This window comes from Pseudorasbora parva, chromosome 16, assembly GCF_024679245.1.
Source record: "Pseudorasbora parva isolate DD20220531a chromosome 16, ASM2467924v1, whole genome shotgun sequence".
Classification (NCBI taxonomy): domain Eukaryota; kingdom Metazoa; phylum Chordata; class Actinopteri; order Cypriniformes; family Gobionidae; genus Pseudorasbora; species Pseudorasbora parva.
Genome location: NC_090187.1, coordinates 12,058,727 through 12,083,638, shown reverse-complemented (window position 1 = coordinate 12,083,638; position 24,912 = coordinate 12,058,727). Strand labels below are relative to the sequence as shown.

Sequence of the window (24,912 nt, the reverse complement as noted above, 5' to 3'; positions counted from 1 at the left end):
TCTGTCAAACACCTCCTGACTGTGTATTTGTGTTTGCACGACTCCTTTTGTTTGTCAGATGGACGTATCAAGAGTTCTTTAGCAGGTACCGTGTCCTGATGAAACAAAAAGATGTTTTGACGGACAGGAAGATGACCTGTAGGAACGTTCTGGAGAAACTTGTGGAGGTACAAGATGACGACAATTCTGCTAATAAAACCTTATTGATACTCTGTATTGAACTATTTTGACCTGATTAAAAGACAACAATGCCCTTAAAACCACCCAGAATGGCAGATTTGGCAATACTCTCATTTTCTACTGAACATTTTGTTGAATGTAAAGTTTAACTTATAAATGAAGTTTATGAGTTTATTTATTCTCTCTCCACTTTTTGTCCTCGCAATAGGATCAAGATAAGTACCAGTTTGGCAAGACCAAGATCTTTTTCCGAGCGGGGCAGGTTGCGTACCTGGAGAAACTGCGTGCAGATAAGCTGCGTGCTGCCTGCATCCGCATCCAGAAGACCATCCGTTGCTGGCTGGCGCGCAAGAAGTACCTGCGCATGAAACATGCTGCCACAACCATCCAGAGATACATCCGTGGATACCAGGCCCGCTGGTGAGGGGGAGGGGACTAATATCATAGTGGACGGGGCCTGACTACATTTATGAAATCATTCAAAATAAGATGACAGAGAACTTATAGAATGCAACAGTGCCTGTCCACTTAGACTGCGGAGAAGGATCTGTAATTATAAGCTGTGAGTTAAAAGCTAAAAACCAAACAAGCCAGACCAGATTCAAGGAGAATTACAACATTACAAACTTTGATTTGAAGACAAAAAAAAAAGGTCAAACAAAAGACAAAGGTACAAGACTGTATTTTAATAAAGAAAAGAACAAAATCTCATGATATAATTGTAATCAAATCACATTCATCATATTGAAAATGATTACGTATAAAACTATTGATTCAAAGAGATACTGTATATTATATTTATTGCATATATTTACAAATATTTAAGTTGCTTGAGAGTGTAAGGAGATATTATCGGTGCTTCATGGGAGTGGGTGTTCGCTGCAGAAATATTTTTTAGTGCATTTTTTCCCGCCGTAACTGATTGGTGGAATTTTTCTCAGAATCATGGGTAATGTAGTTTTTACCAAGAATTGCTGTGTTAAACACCATTGTTTGAAAAATAGGTTGAAATAATGTTGGATTCAACAAAAAACTTTAGGGATGTAACGGTACACATATTCGTATCAAATAATTTTGGTACAGAGCTTCTGGTACGGTGCATGTGTGTACCGAGCGGTTCCGAATGCAATATCTAACAGTTAAAGGTGGGGTAAGTTCCTTTTGGTAACCGTTGTTGTTATTTCAAATCACCAAAACAAACACGCCCCTGCCCCCAAAAAGGGTCTGGGCCCTATTTTGATAGCTCCTTTGATAGCTTTGATAGCAAACATCTATTAGGAGGATAGTATCTTACTTTTGGGACACATTTTGTGAGCTGACGCTTGAAGCACACAGTGAAGAGATTTAGGTGCTCCATACGGTGTAGAAATGAACGGGTCTTTATCATCGCTGAAGTGAGCCACAATACGATCGCAAATTAACAAACAAGTGAACATGACACACGATATTCAAGCAAAAGCAGCATATTAGTTCTCGGCTAATGTCTGTAATGCTTGTCGTGTGTTTTGAATAATGACGTGCACTGAGCCTCTCTTCTCACTATCATTAATAGACACGCCCCTTACTGCTGATTGGCTACAAGTTTGTTATTGCACTCGGCCGGAGTCCGCTTTGTAAAACGGTTTTGAAATAACACTTACCCCACCTTTAACAGACAGTTTGTTTTTAGCGTTGAACAAACTTCAGTCCAAGTTCCCACACGAACATGTTAAGTATTCAGTCCATTTTATCACAAAGTTCAAACGATAAATGCTGTTTTGACATTCTTTAATGTGACGTGACTGATCACCGCATAGGTGCGTCAGTTCAAACGGTGGCGCGGCGCTAGAGTCAACGTGATAATCTTTTCCTAAAGAATAAAGATTCATTATTATCTTAAGATATGTTGAGTATGTATACAACTTACTGCAACATATCATGTCATGTAATTGCTCAATCATTGTTTCAACGCCAATCAAACAGCCTGTAAACAATGTCACGTAGCATCACATTTACCTCAGAAGTCATTTAGTGTCCCCAGCTGTTAGTTCACTAGAGAAATGAACTTTTTCACTAAATAGATGCATTATACTAGCCTTTATATTCATTATATTCTACTGAACCTGTTAGTGATGTCTTGATTATGTAATGTATGTTTAAATAAGTAAAACACTATTTAAATGATTTCATCAATGAAATGGAAAAAAACATAATTTTATAATTTAGAAGTTAATGCAAAAACTGCCTTATGTGAATAAAAAGCAATTTTGTAAAACTGAACCCGTACCAAACCGTGACTTCAAAACCGAGGTACGTACCGAACTGTCAGTTCTGTGTACAGTTATACCCCACCATGCTTTAACAACCTTGGAGCTCACAGTATATCTGTCTTTAAGGGACTATTGCACTCAATGTTGTTTTTTATATGTGTTAACCTTTACGTTGTTCTTCCTGACCCACAGTCTTGCAAAATTCCTGCGTCGCACACGTGCTGCAATCGTCATTCAGAAGTACCAGCGCATGTATGTCCAGAAAACGTGTTACAAACGCAAGCAGGCTGCTGCTCTGGTCATGCAGTGCATCCTCAGGGCGTACATGGCCAGACAACTGTACAAAGCGGTGAGGAGGAAACCAAACATTCCAATGCACTCTCACATATTTATTCCTATATTTGCCTGTCACAAACACACTGCTAACAATACACTCCCAACTAATATATTCCCAATTTTTGCACTTTTATTTACATGCACCTTTGCAATTTAGTTCTGTTATTGCTGTAACATTTAAACAAGTCAGGTTTTATACTGACATGCGTCAGGGTAACATATGATTCTGGCAGGGTGGTTTATAATTAACACACTAGAAACTAGTGAATTATTTCAGGCATTGGACACATGACCAGTGAAAGCTGCTAACTACACCCCTAGGAAACTGAATGGGGTTAAAGGTGAAGTCAGAGTGGATCAAACACACAATTGTTTCTAAGTGACTGGTTCTAAAATTAGTCAATAGAGTTCAAAAGTTTGTTCAGTAAGCTTAAAACAGAAGAAATAGTTCAGATGTTTTTATTCAGCAAGGATGCATTAAATTCAACTTTCTAATCATCATAGAATCCTTTAAAAAAAAATGATTGCGGTTTCCACAAAAATATTAAGATGCTCAAACATTTTTAAATGAGAACCCGACCGATATGGGGTTTTGGGAGCAGATGCCGATATAAGTGAGTAAAAAAGGTCCAGTATTGATATGTTGGATGATATTGTAATGTATTAAAGTACAGTACCAGTCAAAAGTTTGGACACTCTTTCCCAGTGGTGTGTCCATATAAATTGTGCATAAATACCACAGAACAAACATACAAATGAGAAAACGTTCTTAGCAGGTTTTTCATGTAGGTCTAAACTATATTTTCAGGTTTGCTACAGAAATAGTAATCAAATGTAAAATTTAACTTCATTGTCTTCACTGTATAAATATAGATTAACTCCTATTAAAATGATTCAGTCAAGAGCAGTGAGGGATTTTTTTATTCTGTCTTTCGTCATCACGTCTTTTATGAGAGAACGCTTATCACGGCTTCCACAAAAATATTAAGAAGCTCAACCATTTTAAATGAGAGCCTGACCGATATGGGTTTTTGGGGGCCGATACCGATATTATGGAGTAAAAAAGGTCCAATATCAAATATATATTGAAACCACTACTATCGTACCTCAATGTTTTCAGTGCTTACACCGAAACCAAATATGTTCAGTCAGTGACTGTATATTGTGTTCAATAAACTAAACATTTGCGATAATCTGTTGCCCAAACATTGTATTCAATGTAATATTGTATTCAATGTAAATGTAATGTAAAATTGCTTTGCTTGTTAAGATAATGTAAACCCATGAGGCAAGAAAAACTTAAAAGCATATTCATATATCTTAAAACTTCTGGTTACATTAGCCTAAGCTTTTTTTAATAAAGTCCATGCAAAAGTTAATATCAGATCATTTTAGAACACAGAACAGGATGTACGGAATATTCTTCAGCTTTATGCAAAACAGAAATACAACAAATAGAATATCAGAATCAGATCTCTGTCATATGGCCAAAAATAAATGGTTTTTGCATAGTTGTGTTTAACACATGAAAACGGTAACAATGTATCTTAGAAGGTAACACGATATAACCTCGCTCTCACTTGAAGTCCTTGAATTTGAGGGTATTGGACCTGGAAAATCCACGAAAGGTCCGTGAATTTGAAGAAACCCGATTTTGTACAATGTTGTAGTCTTTCCTTTGCCGCCTTGGCGAGCATAAGAGTACAAATATCAACCAATCTTTTGAACGTTAATGTCAACTTTATGTAACATATAATTTTTCAGTGTTTTAATTTTCTAATTTCATTTTGGTAAAATTTTCAGGCTCACTTTAGTGTGACAGGAACTGTATATTTGTATTTCCAAACTAGCATTTGCAGTTTATAATAGCAAACAGAGTAAACATCTAATATAAGAAGTTAAAGTTAAATAACAATAAGATTAAAAAATATATATATGTAGATACTTTTGCACCCAGGTGTAAATTGTAAACTGTACTGTCGGTGGTCTTCAAAAAAAAAAAAAAAACAGCAGAAAAGCGACAATAAATATGATTTGTGCCGACCACAAAGTTTTGAAAAATTGAGAGATTGTTTTGAATGATGACCAATTGGCTGCCAGGAGATTAAAATCGTTACATGTTGTGTGTTTGGCTCCACTTTTGACTATTTGGGTCATACATAGGTCAACCAAATCGCACACTAGCAGGCTGATGAACAGTTTTTTTCCCCCTGGGCCATACGTACTGTCAATATCCAGGGACACTTACATACATAAGCCTCCACCTTTAACTACCTCGTACCGCTCTGAAGAGCAGATAATCAGTCACCTCCCTCTACCTGCACTTTGATACTGAACTATAGACACTTAAGATTTTTTAACTTTTTATTGATTTTTTATTTTTTATGTATAATATGTGTTTTTATTTGTCTGTGCGGTGCAAGGGTGGCTCTGTGGGAGCACCCTAAATTTTGTTGTACTGCCACAGTAAAATAACAATAAAGGCTACTCTACTCTAATCTACTCTACTCTTGGTAACAATAAAAAATAAATAAAAATAAATCTTTACAGATTCTTTTGCTTCCTAGTGTTTTTCTGACTTGCTAGTCTCTAGTTTGAGTTTTTGCAGTCTCTGGAATGGATGAAGTAGCACAGTGTTGTGATGATGACCTTATGTCTATTTGCCAGTGTGTTTGGTCATGTGATCTCACAGGCAGCAGGTTGTTCCAGTGTAGGGGCTGTCCCGCTGATGGACCACAGCAGCTGCGGCTGTATTATTACTTACTCTCTCTCACTCCTCTATTTTCCAACCATCAGAGCTCTGTTGATCAGCAGTGGATTATCGAGGCAGGATGTGTAATATCTGCAAATTAAAAAGGCAGAAGGTGTGAGAGAGGAAATCGATTTGAGAACATTTCGCAGCGCTGTCACTACAGTGATGGCTATTTCTTTCCATTATTTTATTTCATAACTCTTTTTGTATAATATCAGTTGTTTCCTGCTCATCATGTGTTGTTGTGTGTTTGTTTAGCTTCTGCGTGAGCACAAGGCCATCATCATTCAGAAGATGGTCCGCGGCTGGCTGGCACGGCAGTGGTTCAAACGGTCGCTCAGAGCCATCGTGTACCTGCAGTGCTGCATCCGTCGGATGCGAGCCAAGCGGGAACTCAAGAAACTCAAGATCGAGGCACGCTCGGTCGAACACTTCAAGAAACTCAACATCGGCATGGAGAACAAGATCATGCAGTTGCAGCGCAGGATAGACGAACAGGTACCACATTTCACACTGAGATGCGATGGCGTACTGGGCCTCAAATGTTCAGCTAATATCAGCATCAAAAGTGACTCTTTTGTCTGTTCAGCTTACAACTCAGAAGGGTTTTCTAAAGTCAATATGAAATCTCAAGGCTCGTTCCTGGTCTTCTTGTGCATCAGGGAACTTTATTACATAAAATTTGTCATCATAATCTTTCATAAAATGTTCCGCCAACACTGAAAAAAAAGAATAAGTGAGATTTACTTAATTTTTCTTTCGCAAGTTTTGCACGCATATTTTTAAGTAAACTCTACTAAACTAAGTTATGTGAAATTAACAAAGAAAATAAGTTATATCAACTTGGCCAGTAAAAGGTTGAGTAATTTCTACTTAGTTGAAGTTTCCTTTGCAATACATTTTACTCAAAAAATATAACATTGAATTAAACCACATCTTTGAAGTGTATGCTCAGTGTTGCCAAGTTTGTGGTTTTCCCGTGGAACTGGGCTACTTTAACACTGTTGCCGCAGTCTGTTTTTTAATGTCCGTGTAAACGACTCTAATTGTGTTATTTAGGCCCGGGAATGCGAATTTTAGCAGGCCAAAAAAAAGTTTTTTAAGCAGTCTAGTAAATACTTATTGTTTTAAGAATTTTTTGATGTTTGGACTAGAAACAAGACAAAAATTCTAATTATGAAAAGCATTTTTTTGCAGTGTAGTAAAAAGAAATCAGGCGAAGGAAGGAGACTGGGTTTCAAGCATGCTTTCATATTGACTTCATGACGTCAGTGTTAATTTGATTCTTGTTGCTTTTAGTTCCTTTAGAATGAGTCATAGTGTGTTAGCTGTGTATGATCACTTCATTTAGATCTGGGCATCCCTGTGCAGAATTTTAAGAGTGTGTTTTTAGCTGTCAATATAATGTACTGAATCTAATGACAGTTAGAGTTTTTAATTGAAAATGTATAATCACATGATGAAAAAGTACAATATACTGTAGGTTCAATGTCAGTCTAAAAGTTTTGGACAGTGGAGTTTAAAAGTCTGAATCCATATTGAAAAGGAATTTTATTGGGACATTAGAGTAAAAATTTAATTTAAACTTTGGAAAAAAACTTTGCAAAACAAAAGAATGCTATGATCTAAAAAAAAATCATATTTAAGATAAATCCATTAAAGTAACTCTATACTCTGATTCAAGAGCTAAAATTCCCCCAAATAGTACTTATGTAATTAAATAGAATTAATTGCTGTTCTGTTTTTATTCTAGAGCAAGGAGAACCGTTCTCTCAACGAGCGTTTGAATGGTCTAGAGATCAGCCATGCTGCAGAGTCTGAGCGTATGCGGGTGGAAGTCACCCGTCTGCGAGGGGCTGAAGAGGATGCCAAAAACAATGCCAACAAAGTCACAACTCTTCTGGAGGAGGTGGAGCGACTGCGCAAAGACCTGCAGAACACACAAAAGGAAAAGAAAGCCATCGAGGAATGGGCGAAGACCTACCAGGACGAGATGGAACAGGTGCTGCAGGTTCACTTAGTTGTAGTTGTGTGCAGCTGAGGTGTGGTCTTCAAAGCACTTTTCAAACAGCTGAGGGTCATGCACCTTGCAAATCAGTTCATTTGTGTCATTCATTTCAATGAACTGAAAACGAACTGATGCATTGAGTCATTACGCTATCCTAGGATGTGTTTAAGCCCATTTCTTTATGCCCTTCCCTCGCTAACTCCATCAGTCTCGTTCACTTGGATGTCTGTCATTGTTTACATTCTGTGCCCACTACTGGCGGAAGCCTTGCAACGGGTTTAAATGTAACACCCTAATCTGTCCCTCGCCCACTTGACGAAATTCAGTGCACTTCAAAATAGTGAAGGGTTAGTTCACCCAAAAATTTAATTGATGTCCATTATAACTCACCCTAATGTTGTTCCACACCCGTAAGACCTCCGCTCATCTTAAGAACACAGTTTAAGATATTTTATATTTTGTATGCAAGTGTATGCACACTTTACTGTCCATGTCCAGAAATGTAGTAAAAACATAATCAAAGTAGTCCATTTGTGACATTAGTTGTTTAATTAGAATCTCTTGAAGCATTGAAAATACGTTTTGGTCCAAAAATCACAAAAACTACGACTTTATTCAGCCTCAATCCTTATTCAATCCTCAAATAAACTGCTGAAATCACATGACATTGGCGATCCGAATCATGAATCAATACGCTGATTTATAACCGTTTGAATCTTTATTTGAGGATTGAAAACAAACAGGGAAGAGAAGACAATGCTGAATAAAGTCGTAGTTTTTGTGATTTTTGGCCCAAAATGTATTTTCGATGCTTCAAGAGATTCTAATTAACCAACTGATGTCACATATGGACTACTTTGATGATGTTTTATTAGCTTTCTGGACATGGACAGTATAGTGTGCCTACACTTCCATACGCTCTCGGACTAAATATAAAATATCTAAAACTGTGTTCCGAAGATGAACGTAGGTCTTACGGGTGTGGAACGACATTAGGGTGGGCCATTGATGACATCATTTCATTTTTGGGTGAACTAACCCTTTAAGTGTACTGTATGTTTAAAGTGAAGATAGGCACAGCCCTGGAATTCAATTCATTCATACTTATGTCAGTGAACTGATTAAAAAATCTGATTCACTGATGGATTTGAATCATCTCCTACTGCTGTTCCTTTAAAGGGGGTTCATTTCATTTAACTGATTCATAAAACTGATTAATTTGATTCTTTACTCTGTGTTACAGAAGTCAGATCATTTGAATGGCTCATGTCAATTAACTGATTAAAAAAAAGTGATGATTAAATGTACCACACTTCATTCATGGTTCCAATGTCTTAAAGTTCTCCCATACCATTGAGTGATTCACAAATCTTTTCAAATTAGTTCAACAGAATAATTAGTAACAGTTAAAAAAATGTCTTAGTTTCCAAGTTATTATTGTATAACTCGTATATAAATTACGGTAATAATTTATAAAAAAGTGTGTGCTTGATACGTGTGTAGATTGTTCCTACTATACCCTTATTGATGGTGTGGCAATACATTAGCAAATCCTAGTTGCATTAGCAAATTCTCCTCAATAGATCCTCAAAAACAAGTCAAGTTAGACCCACAGGTTACCCACATTCCTCTGCTTTTAGACAGTCCTTCTAGATTGAAGAGCCCTCTAAAGACACAGATATACTCTGTGTATCTTCATATTCAGGGATTAGAGAAACCTGCACACTTCTTTAAACCTGAGAAGAGAAGAGACCTGTACGTTCACACAGGTGAGAGAGAGAGATAGAGACTAGCGCCGTTAGAAGTATGTTAGCAAATATTAGAAGTAGTTGTAGTCTTAGGGTGGTATAGTAGAGGAATAGAACGATTCACAATGCCACAATATTGAATATGTGTCAAGTAAATGGATGCTTCTCCTCAGCAGTTAAATCAATGTTCTCTGTTCAATACAAATATCTGTGACAAATAATTTTTAATTTACTCTTTAAAGAATAAAATGGCATGCAGTCGACTGATTGTGTTTGTGTACTATTTGTGACAGATGATCTCAGAACTAAAGGAGCAAAACCATCTGCTGAAGAACGAGAAGAACGACTTGAACCGACTGATCCAGGAGCAAGGCCAGCAGTGGACAGGTGAAGCAAAAACTCGAATCTGTCACTTGCTATGTTTCCATCCAACTTTTAACTTGCGCACAAAATTGGAATATCACATAAAACATTCCATCCAGTGAGTCAAAGAGAACAAAATAGTCACTTCCGGATAAACTGGCACTAAATGTAACTAAGAAAAGCCACTGTATATAATAAATTTAGTCTATATTAAATGACTTGATAATAAATTACAAAACGCTGATTTTGCTGATGATGGCAGATGTTGCTGTTTGCGAATTCAGTCATTTAAGAGAGTTCTGGGAGGGAATCATGCCACACCACATTGACAACAGACTTTGCTAAGGCATTTCAGAACAACCAAAACAGCATTTCAGATGCAATGCAACGAGATCGTTCTGCTGGACAGTCCACTTATGCCATCCTATCGCAAAGTCACGAGTCTTTTTTGATGCGCATCAAGGAATTTATTCAGTAAATGGTTTCCATCGTAGGTTATGCGCATGTTTTCTTTCTGGATAATAAATGTATCCAACTCAAACAAGTGCATACTTTTTTTATGCAAATCTTGGTGTTTCCATCCAGCAGTTTTTCATACGATATCCCAAAATGTACAATAAAAAAGGTAATTGGAAACATAGCTGCTGTTGGGCGATGTAGCTAAAAGAAATAGAAAAATGTTGGTTAAATTGGTGTTTTGGTTTTGTTTTCATGGACTTTTTTTTAAATGTTTTTTTATTTTTATTTCCTGTGTTTCCTTCCATTGTTTATGTTCATTATATGTATATATATATATATATATATATATATATATATATATATATATATATATATATATATATATATATATATATATATATATATATTATACATTATATGTATATATATATATATATATATATATATATATATATATATAATGAACATAAAAAATGGAAGGAAACACAGGAAATAAAAAAAACATGAAAAAGTATACATATATACATGTGTGTGTGTGTGTGCGTGTGTGTGTGGACTGCATCTGCAACCATAGTTAGATGCATGGATGAATATCTATATCTGAAATAGACTTCAGCAGATGTTTTTACTAAACTAACACAAGACAAAGGTGTCAACTAACTCAATATAAAAAACTTACCATAGAATATAAACCTGTAATATTGAATTAATACATATAAAAACACAAACAAACACAGTCTTACCTCTGAAAGGTTATCTAATTTATTCTGGAAATTTAAAATCAGGCTGTTTCACAACCAGAAGCTATGCAATGCTGTGATGAGTGATGAAACAATGAGTGATGACACGACCTGAAACGTTTTTACTTTGTGTTTTTCAACCAAAGATGACAATGTTGTCAAAAAGATCCCCGGTTACACGGATTGACGAAAATGACTACATTTTCATGCTTGTACTATAATGACAATCATGGTATTGTTTTTAAAAACGTGCACTTTGAAACCCGTTTTTTTTTCAGTCCCTAAAGACACTTTTGTCATGTAAATGAGCAGCCAAAACACATCAAAAGTTTTTAGTTAAAAAAGCTGTTGTGTAAATGGCCCCTGAGTTCATTGTCTTGGATTTGTATAGTGCACACTGTTACGTTTCTCCCATGGTTTTACCTTTCGTGTTTCTTTATTTTAATGTTTTTTATTATAATAGTTTGTTGCATTTAGATCTTCGCTGCCTCGTCTCATCTTCTTCCGTGATGCATACAGTTCTACTAAGACAATTTAAGCATGTAAAAAATGTCACATGAGAACTCACTGTGAACATTTTTGAGTCATGGTTGCAAATTAATTGTTCAAGCTAAAATTGTATTACTGAATATTGTCATTGTGCCAAATCTTTTGAGGTCTAAATCAGACATTCTATTAAAATGTCTCTGTCTTAGCCTTCTCATACTCACTTCTTCTGACACGAGGAGCTGGTGTGAAACTTCTTCTCAGTCTTTAGGAGACTGAATGGCAAAAAAAGTATATTGTAATATGACACTCTGTTAGTGTACACTCAGATCCAAGTCTTTTATAAACAGCGTCTGTCATTTGTGTGCTTTCCTAACACGATACTCGTCCCTGTCCTGTTACAGTGTCAACATCATGAGTCAGTCTGCAGTCGATGATTTGAGTAATTTAATATTGGTTGACTGTTCTTTGAGAATGTGTGTGTATGGTGTTTTACAGACAAAATGCAGAGGGCTCTGAAGGAGGAAACTCAGCAGCTAGAAAACGATTTAAACGAGGAGCGGTCTCGCTACCAGAACCTCCTTACCGAACACCTCCGACTAGAGGAGAAATACGACGATCTGAAAGAAGAGATCACCCTCGCTGTGGTGAGGACGCAATCATTTATGGATTACTATAATTCACATGTTAAAAACCAATGGGTTTTTAAGTGATTAAGCTGGTTAAGGATCAGATGCAGTACTTTTCTGTCATTAAAAGTCTTCTGATGGCTCCTTTCTTTCTTCTAGAATGTTCCAAAACCTGGTCACAGGCGCACAGACTCCACACACAGCAGCAACGAATCAGAATGTACCTACAACTCCGAGTTCGCAGAGTCCGAGGAAGGGTCTCGCGGAGGGGAGGTGAGGGTAGAAGTTATTTAGAGCGTTCATATTGCTCACTTGTTTATGATTTAAAATCCATTTTAGGCCAGTTTACTAATTACTTTTCTGACATTCCAATGTTTTGGCTTTTGTCCTTTTAAACATCCTAGGAATAAATCATAAAATGGCACATATTGTGTATATACTTTTTTTGATATTCCAATTCTTTGTTTTTTGGCAATAGGAAACTCCAAGTACCATACAAAACTAAATAGTGTGTCTAATGACGAAGGTTAATATTATTTTGTATTACAAAATACAAACGTAGATATGTTGCTTACAGATCGTTCACTCGATCCTTCTAGCAAACATCCCCTTTTCCACCATATAAGTTAAAACGAAAGTCATTTGACAAGGCTATTCATTTAGTAAAAATATAAGTTATATATTTATATTTTTGAGAACTGAAGTAGGCCTATGATGTTTTTGCATGCTTGTTCAGAGTACATCACAGTCACTGCGTAGCCTACATTGTGACTAACGTTATATAAACATGCAATATCGTTGACGAAAAAAGACGAGTCTAAAATGTAGGCTGAATGACACACTTTAAGACGAACATCTCAAATGGAGATTGATAAAATGCAGCTTACGTGTTTTTTGGGGTTTTCAGATCATCCGCGCGCGCGAGAGAGAGCTCGCGTGCATATGGTTGCCAGATTGGACATGTTTAGGTAAAACACTGGAGAGTATACAGGTTTTTTTCACAGAAAAGCTCTGTTTAGGAGATTTAATTACTGAAATCTGGCAACCGCAAACATGCGAGCTCTTTCTCGCCTACGGATGATCTGAAAACACCAATAAACAAGTAAGCTGCATTTTATCAATCTCCATTTGAGATGTTTTGCTTAAAGTGTCATTCAGTCGGTCTGTGTTCTGTCAGAGCGGTCAGGACTCACAAGCCGCTTCACTGAACTGCTATGAGCTGTGAGCTGCTGAAATAAGCCAATCAGAGCAGAGCTCAACATTAATATTAAAGACTCTTCTAAATAAGGCAAAAACAGAGCATGACATCCTAGGGACAATTTATAGGGTTGTAAATTGACCTGTAAAACTGTATCTGGACAATTTTTGCCCTTAAATAAGCTACATACCCTCTATGTAGATATCAGAGAACAATTTAACATTCAAATCATTCTAGGGCACCTTTAAAATGGCACTTATTTTGGATATATTATTGGATGTGTTTTATTCTCTCCTCAGGATGTTTCCAAGGCGATACTGGACATGTCCCTATTCCTGAAGCTGCAGAAGCGAGTATCCGAACTAGAGCAAGAAAAACAGTCACTGCAGAACGAACTCGACCGGAGAGAAGAGCAGTTTCAGCGGGCTAGAGCTAGGGTACACACACACACACACACACACACACACACACACACACACACACACACACACACACACACACACATTTATTTTGCTTTCTAAATGAGGATATTCTATCAGAGTTTTTTTTTTTTAAAGAGATAGTTCACCAAAACATTTAAATTGTTTATCTGCTTACCCCCAGGGCATCCAAGATGTAGGTGTGTCTGTTTCTTCAGTAGAACACAAATGAAGATTTTTATCTCCAACCGTTGCTCGTATAATGCATGTCAATGGGGTGTAGAGTAAAAATTACACAGACATATGAATCCATATTAAACCCTGTGGCTGATGATGACACATCTATGTCTTAAGACACAAAACGATCAGTTTCTGTGAGAAACCCAACAGTATTTATGTTACTTTTTTACTTCATAGCAGACGAATCTTATCTACTATTCCCAACACCATTACTTCCGTCGAATAAGGTCAAAATCCTGGCGCTCTCATAGAAATGAACTCCATTGAAATGCATTATACAGCAGTGGTTGGAGTTAAAAATCTTCATTTGTGTTCTACTGAGGAAACAAACACACCTACATCTTGGATGCCCTGGGGGTAAGCAGATAAACATCACATTTTCATGTTTAGGAGAACTATCCCTTTAAGGGTGCGTTCACACTTGTCATGTTTGGTTCGATTAAAACGAACCCTGGTGCGATTGCTTGTTTAGTGCGGTTCATTTGAACATATGTGAACGCTGCCATCCGAACCCTGGTGCGCACCAAACAAGCGGACCGAGACCGCTAAAAAGATGGGTCTCGGTCCACTTCCAAACGAACTCTGGTGCGGTTCGATTGATATATGAACGCAACACGAACCAAAGACATGTAAACGAACCAAAAACCGGACGTAATGTCACAAGATGCGACGCATAGTCAGCTGATTTGATGACAGAGGGCAAACGTAGAGCAACGAGGAGGTGGTATCAATATTTGGTCCGACGAGCATGTTTCGAAAATGCTAGAAAAAACGCACAAAAAGCACACCTGGTTCTTCTCATCAAAGGACCTGTGTTTCCCATTTGTCGGTACAGACGACAGAACTGCCGTCTCTTTTCTGCATACAATGGATGAAATCCTGGTGCTGTTTTGAAAGTTTTGAACATTTTATGAGCTCTTCATAAGTTCTCAGCTGGTAAAAAATAATGCCATATGTACACGCATAAAAGGATTGCGTTTAATCCAGCACACAGCATTGTTTTGAATGTTCGTAAGCAAGCTTCTACGTCATATGAGCCGACCAATAAGGTTGTGAGCGTCTCCCTATGCCTTTGGTTCGGTAACTTTAGGTTTGCTGTTAAAAATGCCAGTGTCACAACAGTTCATTTGTGTAATATTATACCCAAAAATTCTTCATACAGTAGACTACCAGTAAAATGTATACGAATTTGGGATGAAATAATTCAGACACTTGACCCTGACCATGTTCTGCTTAAGTGTCTTTTTCTTTAATTGCTAATAAACTTTTTACACCAAAGACTGAACTAAATTAAGCATTGCTTGGTAATTGGTTGACCTCAATTTGTTTTATATAATTGTGTAGTTAAATCTTTACATCTGATTGGTTGATTGTCATCCATTACATACCTTTCTATCAAAGTTATCTGACATTATGAAGATGAATTTGTTCTGACACAGTTTAACTCTGAGTTCTTGTCTAATTGTATTACCATTTACTAAACTAAGGCAAATAAACTGTGATAATGTGAAAAATGTTGAAGGTGTCTGAATACATTTGGGTTTGACTGTATATTCTTTTACATACACACTGTGTTACTGTAATTGAAAATTTGTCTTTTATTATTTACATTTTTTTGTTAACCAGGATGATGAGGAACATAAGAAAGCTCGTGGCGCTGAGCTGGAGTATGAGTCTCTCAAGGTACACACACACACACACACACACACACACACACACACACACACACACACACACACACAGAGACATATTGTCTTCTCATTATTATTATAAATGGTTCTTCACAAGAACCAGACTTTTTTTAAGTCTCTTCAAACACACATTGTTGACTTCTGTTTATGATATTGTAAAAAATATTGTAACCTGTCCTGTTCTTTAGTTTTGAAAAAATTCTTCATATTATATTTCAAAACACAGTAAATATATTTAAATGTCTTTTTATATTGGACATTTCAAATGTCATGGATAACATTCTAATACATGAATATTTAATTTTCACCATTGTTAAAAGAAGCACAACACATTTCCTAAGTCTACTTCATGTTAAATATTCAAACAGGTTTTTTAGATTAAATTTTGATAATAATAAGAAGAAATAAATAAAAGTTTAATAGCAGAAGTTACCTTTTGTATAAATACACAAGTAGTAGGGGATAATGAACATGTATTTAATATGAAATTATGTTCTGAAGCCAATATTTCAGATAAATTTGTCATACATTTTAAGATATATTTTTAGTACAGTCCCTGAACTTAAGAGTCGTGTTGAAACTCCTCCCTGTTGCCGTAGATATAGCTAGATATAGAACAAAATTTCCCAATACAATGGATGTCTGAAATCAGGACGATAAAGCAGTGATATTAATGATATTCTGTTTAAAAAAATGTATATGTTGATATTATTATTTTATTATATTATTTTTATTAGATTTTTTTTTGCATGTTGAAAATTCTGAAATTTCCCTCTCTCTCTCTCTTGTGTGTCTTTAGCGTCAGGAGTTGGAGTCTGAGAATAAGAAGCTCAAACATCATCTGAATGAGATGCGTCAGTCTTTGAGAGGCAGCGCTGATGCCGGTTCCGCTGCTCCGGGTTCTCCTGCGTACACGGTGCTGCTGGATCAGCTGAACACCTCCAACGAGGAGCTGGAGGTGCGGAAGGAAGAGGTGCTCATCCTGCGCTCTCAACTCGTCAGTCAGAAAGAGGCCATGCAACACAAGGTCGGACTCAAAGCCTTTCATCCTCACAGAAAACATATGCGTTGTGCATTAATATCTGTCACTAACATTCTTCTCTTCATAAGTCGTGTTAACATTTCTAACTTCATCTCTCCTTTTGTCCTGTGTTGCACTCACTTCAGGATGAAAAGGTATGACTTTCAGACCGCAGAACAATCATTTATATCTCTTCACTTCATTGGTCTCTAAAATGCGGTCATTGAGTGTTGGGGAAGATATTTTCAAACATTAACAGTTTGTGAACTGTTCTTCAATTAATTTATTTGAAAAGTGCAAACATCGTACGGTAACTTCACCGTTTACAAGTTCAAACGTCACTTTTATTAACTGAGAATGAAGTGAACAATAAATAGTTCTTGTGATGTGTCTGATGCTCAGAAGTCTGATACAGTTATTTGATGGATTCAGTGATTTATAACTTGCATGAAAATGTGAACCTTCTGTGCATGTTTAGGCAACCATGACTGAACCTTTGCCATACATTGAGGATGTGCAGAAGCTGACTGATGCCAAGGAGATCTCCCAGGCCTACATGGGCCTCAAAGACACCAACAGGTGCATTGTTTCTCTTTACATTTCTTTCACTATCAGTCAGTCACGTTCTGGCAAACCATGGAATCCATTACATCTCATATATATGTTGTGTGAGATCCTGTTCTCTGCCCTGCTTATAGTAAAGTGGGCCTTCATGTTTTAAATCAGAGGTTCTTAAACTTTCATTTTCATCCCCCAGAGGGCTACTATTTCTGTTGTATATCACTATATAGTACTGTATACCACTATATAGCACTATATCATTATTAGAAATTGTACCCCCAAATGCTGTGTAAACTACCATTCAAAAGTTTGGGATCGGTGGTTTTTACGTGTTTGAAAAAAGTAATTTATGTTCACCAAGGCTGCATTTATTTGATCAAAAATACAGTAAAAACAGTAATATTTTAAAATTACTATATTTTAAAAAAACAGTTTTAATGCGTTCAAAATGTAACAATATAAAAAAATTTATATTCATCCTTTGGCTGGCGTTAAAATATATGATTGTGCTCTTATTCATGCAAATGCTTTTAAACGATTCACGCACGATACGTCACAGGAACGCAGCGTAGTACTGGCATGCCTCTGTGAATCACCTGTCTGTCACACACGACTCGTGCGCACAGAAAGCTGCTTCAGACATCGTTTGAACAGACAAAAACACAAATTATGCTAAAATGCCCGTTTTGTCCTCATAAGTCTGAAATTGTGATCGAATGGGATGTGTCAGATCTGCATCATGTGCGCAGATCTTAGTGACAGCACCCTAATAAACCATTCACATGCTAAGTCTGTCATTAATCATAATCAAAGAACAAAAGAAAAAGAGAAAATCACCCACTTTTGTAGCTTTTAATTAGGATTAATCTATATTTAATTTTTAATTTATGCAGTGAAGACTGTGAAGTAACTTTATTACATTTCTGTATCCTACTTGTCTACCTGAAAAGAACTGTTTACAAGGTCACATGGGTCTAAAACAAGACAAGTAAAAATCTACACTTGTCTGACTGGGCCAATAAAAAAAAAAAATTGAGCCCTGAAATATTAAAGAGCACTGGTAAATGTTACATTTATTATAATGGGTTTATGTAAATATTGTTTTAAGCTTACTTAAATTAAAAGTTGTTATATTTTTTATATTAAAAACCCTAATAAATGTTGTTACCTAATTGATAGCTGATACTTAATTATTTTTTTATTATACTGCAATGCTGAATGCCTATAATGAATTGTTAATTAATTAGTTGTTGTTTTTATTCGATAAGCAGTAATTATCAGAGTCACATGACCCTTCAGAAATCATTCTGATATGTTTAATTTGGTGCTCAAGAAGCATTTCTTCTCACTATCAGAAAATAGTTTTTGTGGAATCTGTAATGCTTCTTTTTAGGATTATATGATGAATACAAAATTTTGATGAAAGAAAAGTTTTGTAACATTACAAATTAATTTTTTTGCCACAATAAATAGCCTTACTGACCCCAACTTTTTGAGCTATTGTGTATGTTACATACAACTTCTTATAATATAATGGACTATTACTTTAAAAAAATAAAAAAATGAACTTCTGTTTTAACTGTCAAAAACTGACATGTCAAAACTAAATCATTAAAATAAAAAAGCTGTCTACACAGCTTTGTGCACAGCTTTATAGTTAGATACGCCATTAAACTGACAGACTGCACTGATGAAACCTGCTATGATTAGTCTACTATTCAGTTCAGAAGAGATATAAAGTATTAGCCCTACAGTTACAGAATGAAATAGAGAAAAAGGGTGTCAGAATTGTATCTTTAGGGGTTCAACAGCTTGTCACTGGGGCAGCACCCTTAAAAGGACATATTTGTACCTTTTTCACCATCTGGTTAATAGCAGTAGTACCTTAAGGTACGTATTTGTACTAATATGCACTATTTAGGAGAAAAAAAGGTACAAATATGTCCTTTTACATGTACTGCCCCAGTGACAAACTTGTACCCCTAAAGGTACAATTCTTAATTATTTTTTCACAATTGGTAATTTATATCTCTCAAATCTAAATCTATAACTCACAATTCCGTGTTTGTCACAATTCTGAGGGAGTTTCTATCTCGCTATTATTTTTCCTCTCCTAATTGTGAGATAGAAACTCAAAAGTACCTTTTTTTATTCTTTTATTTTGTGGCTCCAAAGACTGCTACTATGAAGTGTAATTTTCTGCCACCATGTAGGCTCCGCCCACAAAACGCAAACACACAAATTGTCTATGGTACCATCACACCACCTATCTCTATTTATGCCCTTCTGAGCCTCTCGGTTTGAGAACCTCTGTTCTGATCTATGTTTTGATTATTTGCTGCTGGTTTGTAGTGTCTCGCATGCTTCCATTGTATATCATTATCTCTAATTGAGGAAATGATTTCTTTAGCTCTCACAACCTTATTCACAAGCCTCTATGTTTACCCTACCCTACCCGTTAGGATCAGGCCACTGTCTGTCTCTATCTGTCTGTCTGTCTGTTGATGGCTCATCTCTGTCCTGCACAGATCACCCAGGTTTACACGCAGGCCGACTGAAGTGAACGAGCTTGTGAGCAGGTTGAGGTAACAGATGGACAGGCATGATGGGCCGCTCTCACTGCATGTGTGTGCAGCTCAGAGCAAAGCAGCAAATCAGCCAAATCATTGCAGAGCCCATACATAGATGAGAAAAACGTACTCGTGCTAGTTTATTTACAGGCATGACCTTTAACTAATAAGAAGGGATTGTCTTAAGTCTAGTTTGCTTAGTTTGAACATGTAAAACAGGCCAAGTTTGCTTTAGGTAGTTTTAGAGGAGGGTTTATTTGAATAATTAAAGCACAATAATTTAGCATTGCAGCAATCTCCATGAATGATTGTACAATTGACTTGGGAAAGCACATTGTTTTGATCCGAGTTTTGCTTCGCCCAAAGGTAAATGTGGCTTTTGGCTGACTGCTTAGATGCCGTTTATTGGCCATATCCAGTGCACAAATAGCTCATTTATTGAATGAATGGATGGCAATCTAATTGTTTTTTAACAGTTTAAAGATTTTTTTTTAAATTAATTATTGGTTTTACTTTGTCATCATTATTTTATCTTTATCATTAATTCTGTTTTATTTAATGACATTTCATCTTTGTGATCTTTGTGCTGTTTTACTCAATTCTTTACTACATTTCTGTAGGCATAGTTCACCCAAAAAGGAAAATTCTGTGACCATTTACTCACCTTCATGCCATTCCAAACCCAGAAGGACTTTATTTTGTCTGTTAGAACATAAAAGCAGAAGTTCTCAAACTGAGATATATATAAGTTATAAGATATATATAAGATATAAGTTCTCAAAAAATATAAGCATTTAATAGTAAAGTGTAACTATACTAACATATTTATAAAGAAAATAAAGGATTGTAAAAGATTCTAAATCTAAGCAAAGTGTGCATATATAAGAACTTAGTTTTAGATACTGTCAGTTCCACTATATTGTGCGTTTAAGCCTAAATGCAAACATACAAAATGTTCATGCATTATGTACAAATAATAATGAGATACATTTTGGATTGGTAATAGTGAGTCAATTTCAAGATATCTATGGTATAAACTATGGATAGCATTTACATTATTTAAAACTATGTAATTGTTTTGATGTAGTTTTCCTTTGGAGTTTTAGGTGGAGAAGTTAGAGAACCCATTTCAAAGAATGTTCTGGCAACCCTTTTTCAAACAATGAAAGTTAATAGAGACGGGGCTTTGTACTGTATCCCCAAACTGACAAAAAACTCTATACAAGTATCATAAAAGTTCATTCATGACTCGCACACTATATACCAATTTTTCTGAAGCCATGGTTTTATGTGATGAACAGATTTAAGCTGTTAAGTATCCATTGTAAATCTTTCCCTCCTCCATAAAGCAGCTCTCAAATCTCAGTTGCACTTCTTATATCACGTTTCATTTCTCACATATATTATCGTATATTCTTTATTGGGTGAACCATTATTTTAAATAACCTGTAAATGTCACTCACATCACAGTTTGCCACTTTTTGTTTTCGCTTGTCCTTGTTTTTGTTTTTTTCGTTCTTACCATTTCTTTCTTTGTTCCACCCCATCAGATCCCCATTCCCTGACTACCATAAACTGAATGAGGATGGAGAACTGTGGTTGGTTTATGAAGGGTTAAAGGAAACAAACAGGTTAAAGAGCAGAGATGAGAGCATGTAGAAATGTCTGAGCGTTCAGCTTTCTCATCTCTCCATCCGTTTTTAGACTGATTTTGGTCCCTCGGCTTTCTAAAGATACAACCATCTAACATTGTGCTGTTTATACTTTCCTAAACTCTAGTGCCTGCAGACTGTTGTCCTTAACATACAGTATGAGTTATGTTTCACCCTATCAAAACCTGCAAGAACTCTTTGTAGTGATAATACTCGACTAACCTAAATTAGATTGGAATGCAAAACTCTTATTTTAAAACAGCATGTAGTTACGACTGCCATAAAGAGATAATAAAAAATATACGTAAAAGTCAATACTAGAGTTGAATGTTCACTGCAAGAAAGAATGGGCAGGTTTCTTAGCCTTAGTTGGAAATAGTTCACTCAAAAATTAAATGATGGCCATTATCATAACGTTTTGTTGTGATTGTTCTTCCAAATCTTTATGACAGCTCATGGCCACCATGTCTGTCAAGTTCCAAAAAGGGCAAAAACCCACAAAAGCACCATAAAACTAGTCTGTACAGCTTGTGCGCAATTTTCTAAATCTTCTAAAGTTTTACGATAGCTTTGTGGGAGAACCAGGTGGATATAGTTATAGTATAGTCCTTCGGATGAGACGTTAAACCAAGGTCCTGACTCTCCGTGGTCATTAAAAATCCCAGGATGTCCTTCGGAAAAAGAGTAGGGGTGTAACCCCGGCATCCTGGCCAAATTTGCCCATTGGCCCCTGTCCATCATGGCCTCCTAATAATCCCCCTCTCCTGATTGGCTTCATCACTCGGTCTCCTCTCCACCTATCAGCTGGTGTGTGGTGAGCGTTCTGTAGCGATATGGCTGCCGTCGCATCATCCAAGTGGATGCTGCACATTGGTGGTGGTTGAGGAGATTCCCCCTTCTATATGTAAAGCGCTTTGAGTGCCTTGAAAAGTGCTATATAAATCGAACAAATTATTATTATTATAGTGGATATACTGACAATCTTTCTCTTATGGCACATGTGAAAATCAATGGCCTTTTCCCTTTTGTATCGTCAAACCTGATGTGTCACATCAACACTAGGATTATTATAGTTAACTAAGGGTGCATACACGACAATGATGTACAAACATTTTGAAAGCAATCATTCACACAGATCGACAAAGACAAAAAATATTGTATTTTGCTGCCAAGGCAGTAGTTTGCGTTGTCACTTTGTAAAGAAACACTATAGACTTAGCATCTTAAGGGGCCGTCACACTGCACTTTTCATTACAATTAACTTCCATCCAAAAGCATGCAAATGCGTCAGACCGGAAACGCAAGATTATGTGAAAAGTTTTGGAATTCGCTGCACACCAAAGTTCAAGCTTAGTGAAGTCTGAGCTGCGAATATGTGGCAATGTGCAACCAGTAGAAGATTGATATGTTACTGAATTAAAAGAACAGTATTTTTGCAATAAAGTCGTGTATATTGTATATTTTTTACATTTTGAATGTATTACTATTTGTTATATGTTGAATTCATGTTTATAAAAAAGACAAGTGACGCCCAGCTCGCCCATACTTTAAGCTTCAGAACGGCTTATCGGAATCCTATGGGTGACGTCACGGACACTACGTCCATATTTTTTTTACAGTCTATGCTATATATGCATGACATCACCGTTTTCACAAATTTGCGTTTTTGTTGTTCTTAACATAGATGATAACGGTATCTTTTCAAAGATTTGCACTTTTAAACCTGTCTTCAAATGTTTGCCTGTTCAGGTGTAAATGAATGGCTAAAACGCATAAAAAGTTTTCAGTTTTTAACTGAAAGTGTTGTGAAAACGACCCCTCAAATTAAAACCATAAGCAAATTACCTCTTAAAAAAAAAAAAAATTAAGAAAACTTATTTCAGACAAGGCAACATTTCTCATTTTATTTTAGTTTAATATGATGTACTAAAATAATGAAAACAAAAAATTATATAGACATATAATAAAAAAACTACAACTTTAACTCAAACTAAAATATAAAAATAAAACTATTCAAAATATTAAAAACTATAATAGTATCACAATGATTATAAAATAGCACTTATCAGTACAATATTTTAAAATTAAAATATGAAGATTAACAGTCCTCAACCAAAGCTATCTATTATATAATCTCGCATAGTTTTTTCGCAGTTTACATTGGCAAGGACCGCCCAAGAGAATGTTTGACTGACATGTAACTCAGCCAAACACAGTTTGTTTTGTTCCGCGTCATGTTTAGGGGGCGTGAAAATGTAAAGTCGATGTCCCTGCAAAAGGTTTCCAGGTAGACAGTTAAATAACGCAACACGCATCTCAGGAACATCCTGTAGAATTCAACCAATCAGATGACGACTTTGAAACTCCTGAAGTGTTTCCAGAAAATGCCATGCATCAGACGTTCAGCCAACGATCCGTGGCCTTGACGTCTGAGGCGGAGATGATCTATTATATGACTTCAGATGATCTGAAAATATAGCATACAAATTCCATATACTACTTTTATGGTGCGCTGCATATAAATTCTTCAGAAATTGTCCTTGCAGGTTTAAAATGAGTATAACTAAATATCTTTGGCTGAACTATTGCTTAAACGCTTTGATTTTAAAACAGAAGCTAATGCTACTCTAATAAAGAAGTGTATTTCAAATTATTTGCTCAACTCAAAGTATCTCTCTCTCTCTCTCTCTCTCTCTCTCTCTCCTCTCTCTCTCTTTCTCTATCTGTCTGTATAGGTTGTTGGAGTCTCAGTTGCAGGCTCAGCGTCGGTCTCATGAGAATGAGGTGGAGGTTTTGCGTGGAGAGTTGCAGAGTGTTAAAGAGGACAATAACCGTCAGCAGCAGCTCTTGGCTCAGAATCTACAGCTTCCTCCAGAGGCTCGAATCGAGGCCAGTCTACAACACGAAATCACGCGCCTCACCAACGAGAACCTGGTCAGTACAAACACTCTCCTGACACTTACCTATACCAGTGCTTCTCAACCTCCAGCCAGCCACAATATCCACTTCTTAAAAATAGCATTGCTTTTCCTCCTATCAAACAAATAATACAAAATGTAAAAATTCAACAACAATAACTTGGTCATATTCCGACTGCCCCATTAATGTGAGATAATTAGTAGAAAGGAGTAGAGTAGTATGCTGTTAGTTTTAGTATTATCACCTATTTTTATAACAATATTAAACTGGGGTATACTAGCCTATAATATTCAAGATATGCTGCCTGCAATACTTGCTCTTGGCTCTTAATGCGGCTTAGTATATAAAAAGTTTGCGAGTTGATGAATGTTAGCCCTCAGCAGACAGCTCTTAACAATCTAAATCTAAGTTTATTTTCGTAATTTCTGGTGAAAGTTAAAGACCCAATGAGATCAATGATGTATTTGTTTGGGCTTTACTCTACGCATGTTAGATTTCAGTCCATCCGTATACTAGTGTTCTCTTGTAAGTTGACTAAATCAACCTTTATGAGATATTCACAAAGTTGTAATAATTTTAAAACAATAATACACACATGGGTATAGATGTTTTTCCCTGCCTTCAGCATTTCACAGAACATTTTTCAGATTTTTGCAGCCCAAAATGTCTGAATTTGCTGGAGCTGTTCTTA

General features: G+C 36.2%; 1 protein-coding gene across 1 annotated transcript in view; it reads left to right on the top strand.

The window, feature by feature from the left end:
- The window catches only part of myo5aa (myosin VAa), a 130,757-nt gene that overhangs the window by 81,009 nt on the left and 24,836 nt on the right, over nucleotides 1-24,912 (top strand). Inside the window, exons 18-30 of the mRNA XM_067419641.1 lie at nucleotides 59-167; nucleotides 389-600; nucleotides 2,622-2,778; nucleotides 5,776-6,015; nucleotides 7,271-7,519; nucleotides 9,567-9,660; nucleotides 11,820-11,968; nucleotides 12,110-12,223; nucleotides 13,448-13,585; nucleotides 15,434-15,490; nucleotides 16,298-16,525; nucleotides 16,998-17,098; nucleotides 24,038-24,236. Coding sequence (XP_067275742.1) covers nucleotides 59-167; nucleotides 389-600; nucleotides 2,622-2,778; nucleotides 5,776-6,015; nucleotides 7,271-7,519; nucleotides 9,567-9,660; nucleotides 11,820-11,968; nucleotides 12,110-12,223; nucleotides 13,448-13,585; nucleotides 15,434-15,490; nucleotides 16,298-16,525; nucleotides 16,998-17,098; nucleotides 24,038-24,236 — 2,047 coding nt within the window. The remainder of the gene's footprint in view (nucleotides 1-58; nucleotides 168-388; nucleotides 601-2,621; nucleotides 2,779-5,775; nucleotides 6,016-7,270; nucleotides 7,520-9,566; nucleotides 9,661-11,819; nucleotides 11,969-12,109; nucleotides 12,224-13,447; nucleotides 13,586-15,433; nucleotides 15,491-16,297; nucleotides 16,526-16,997; nucleotides 17,099-24,037; nucleotides 24,237-24,912) is intronic.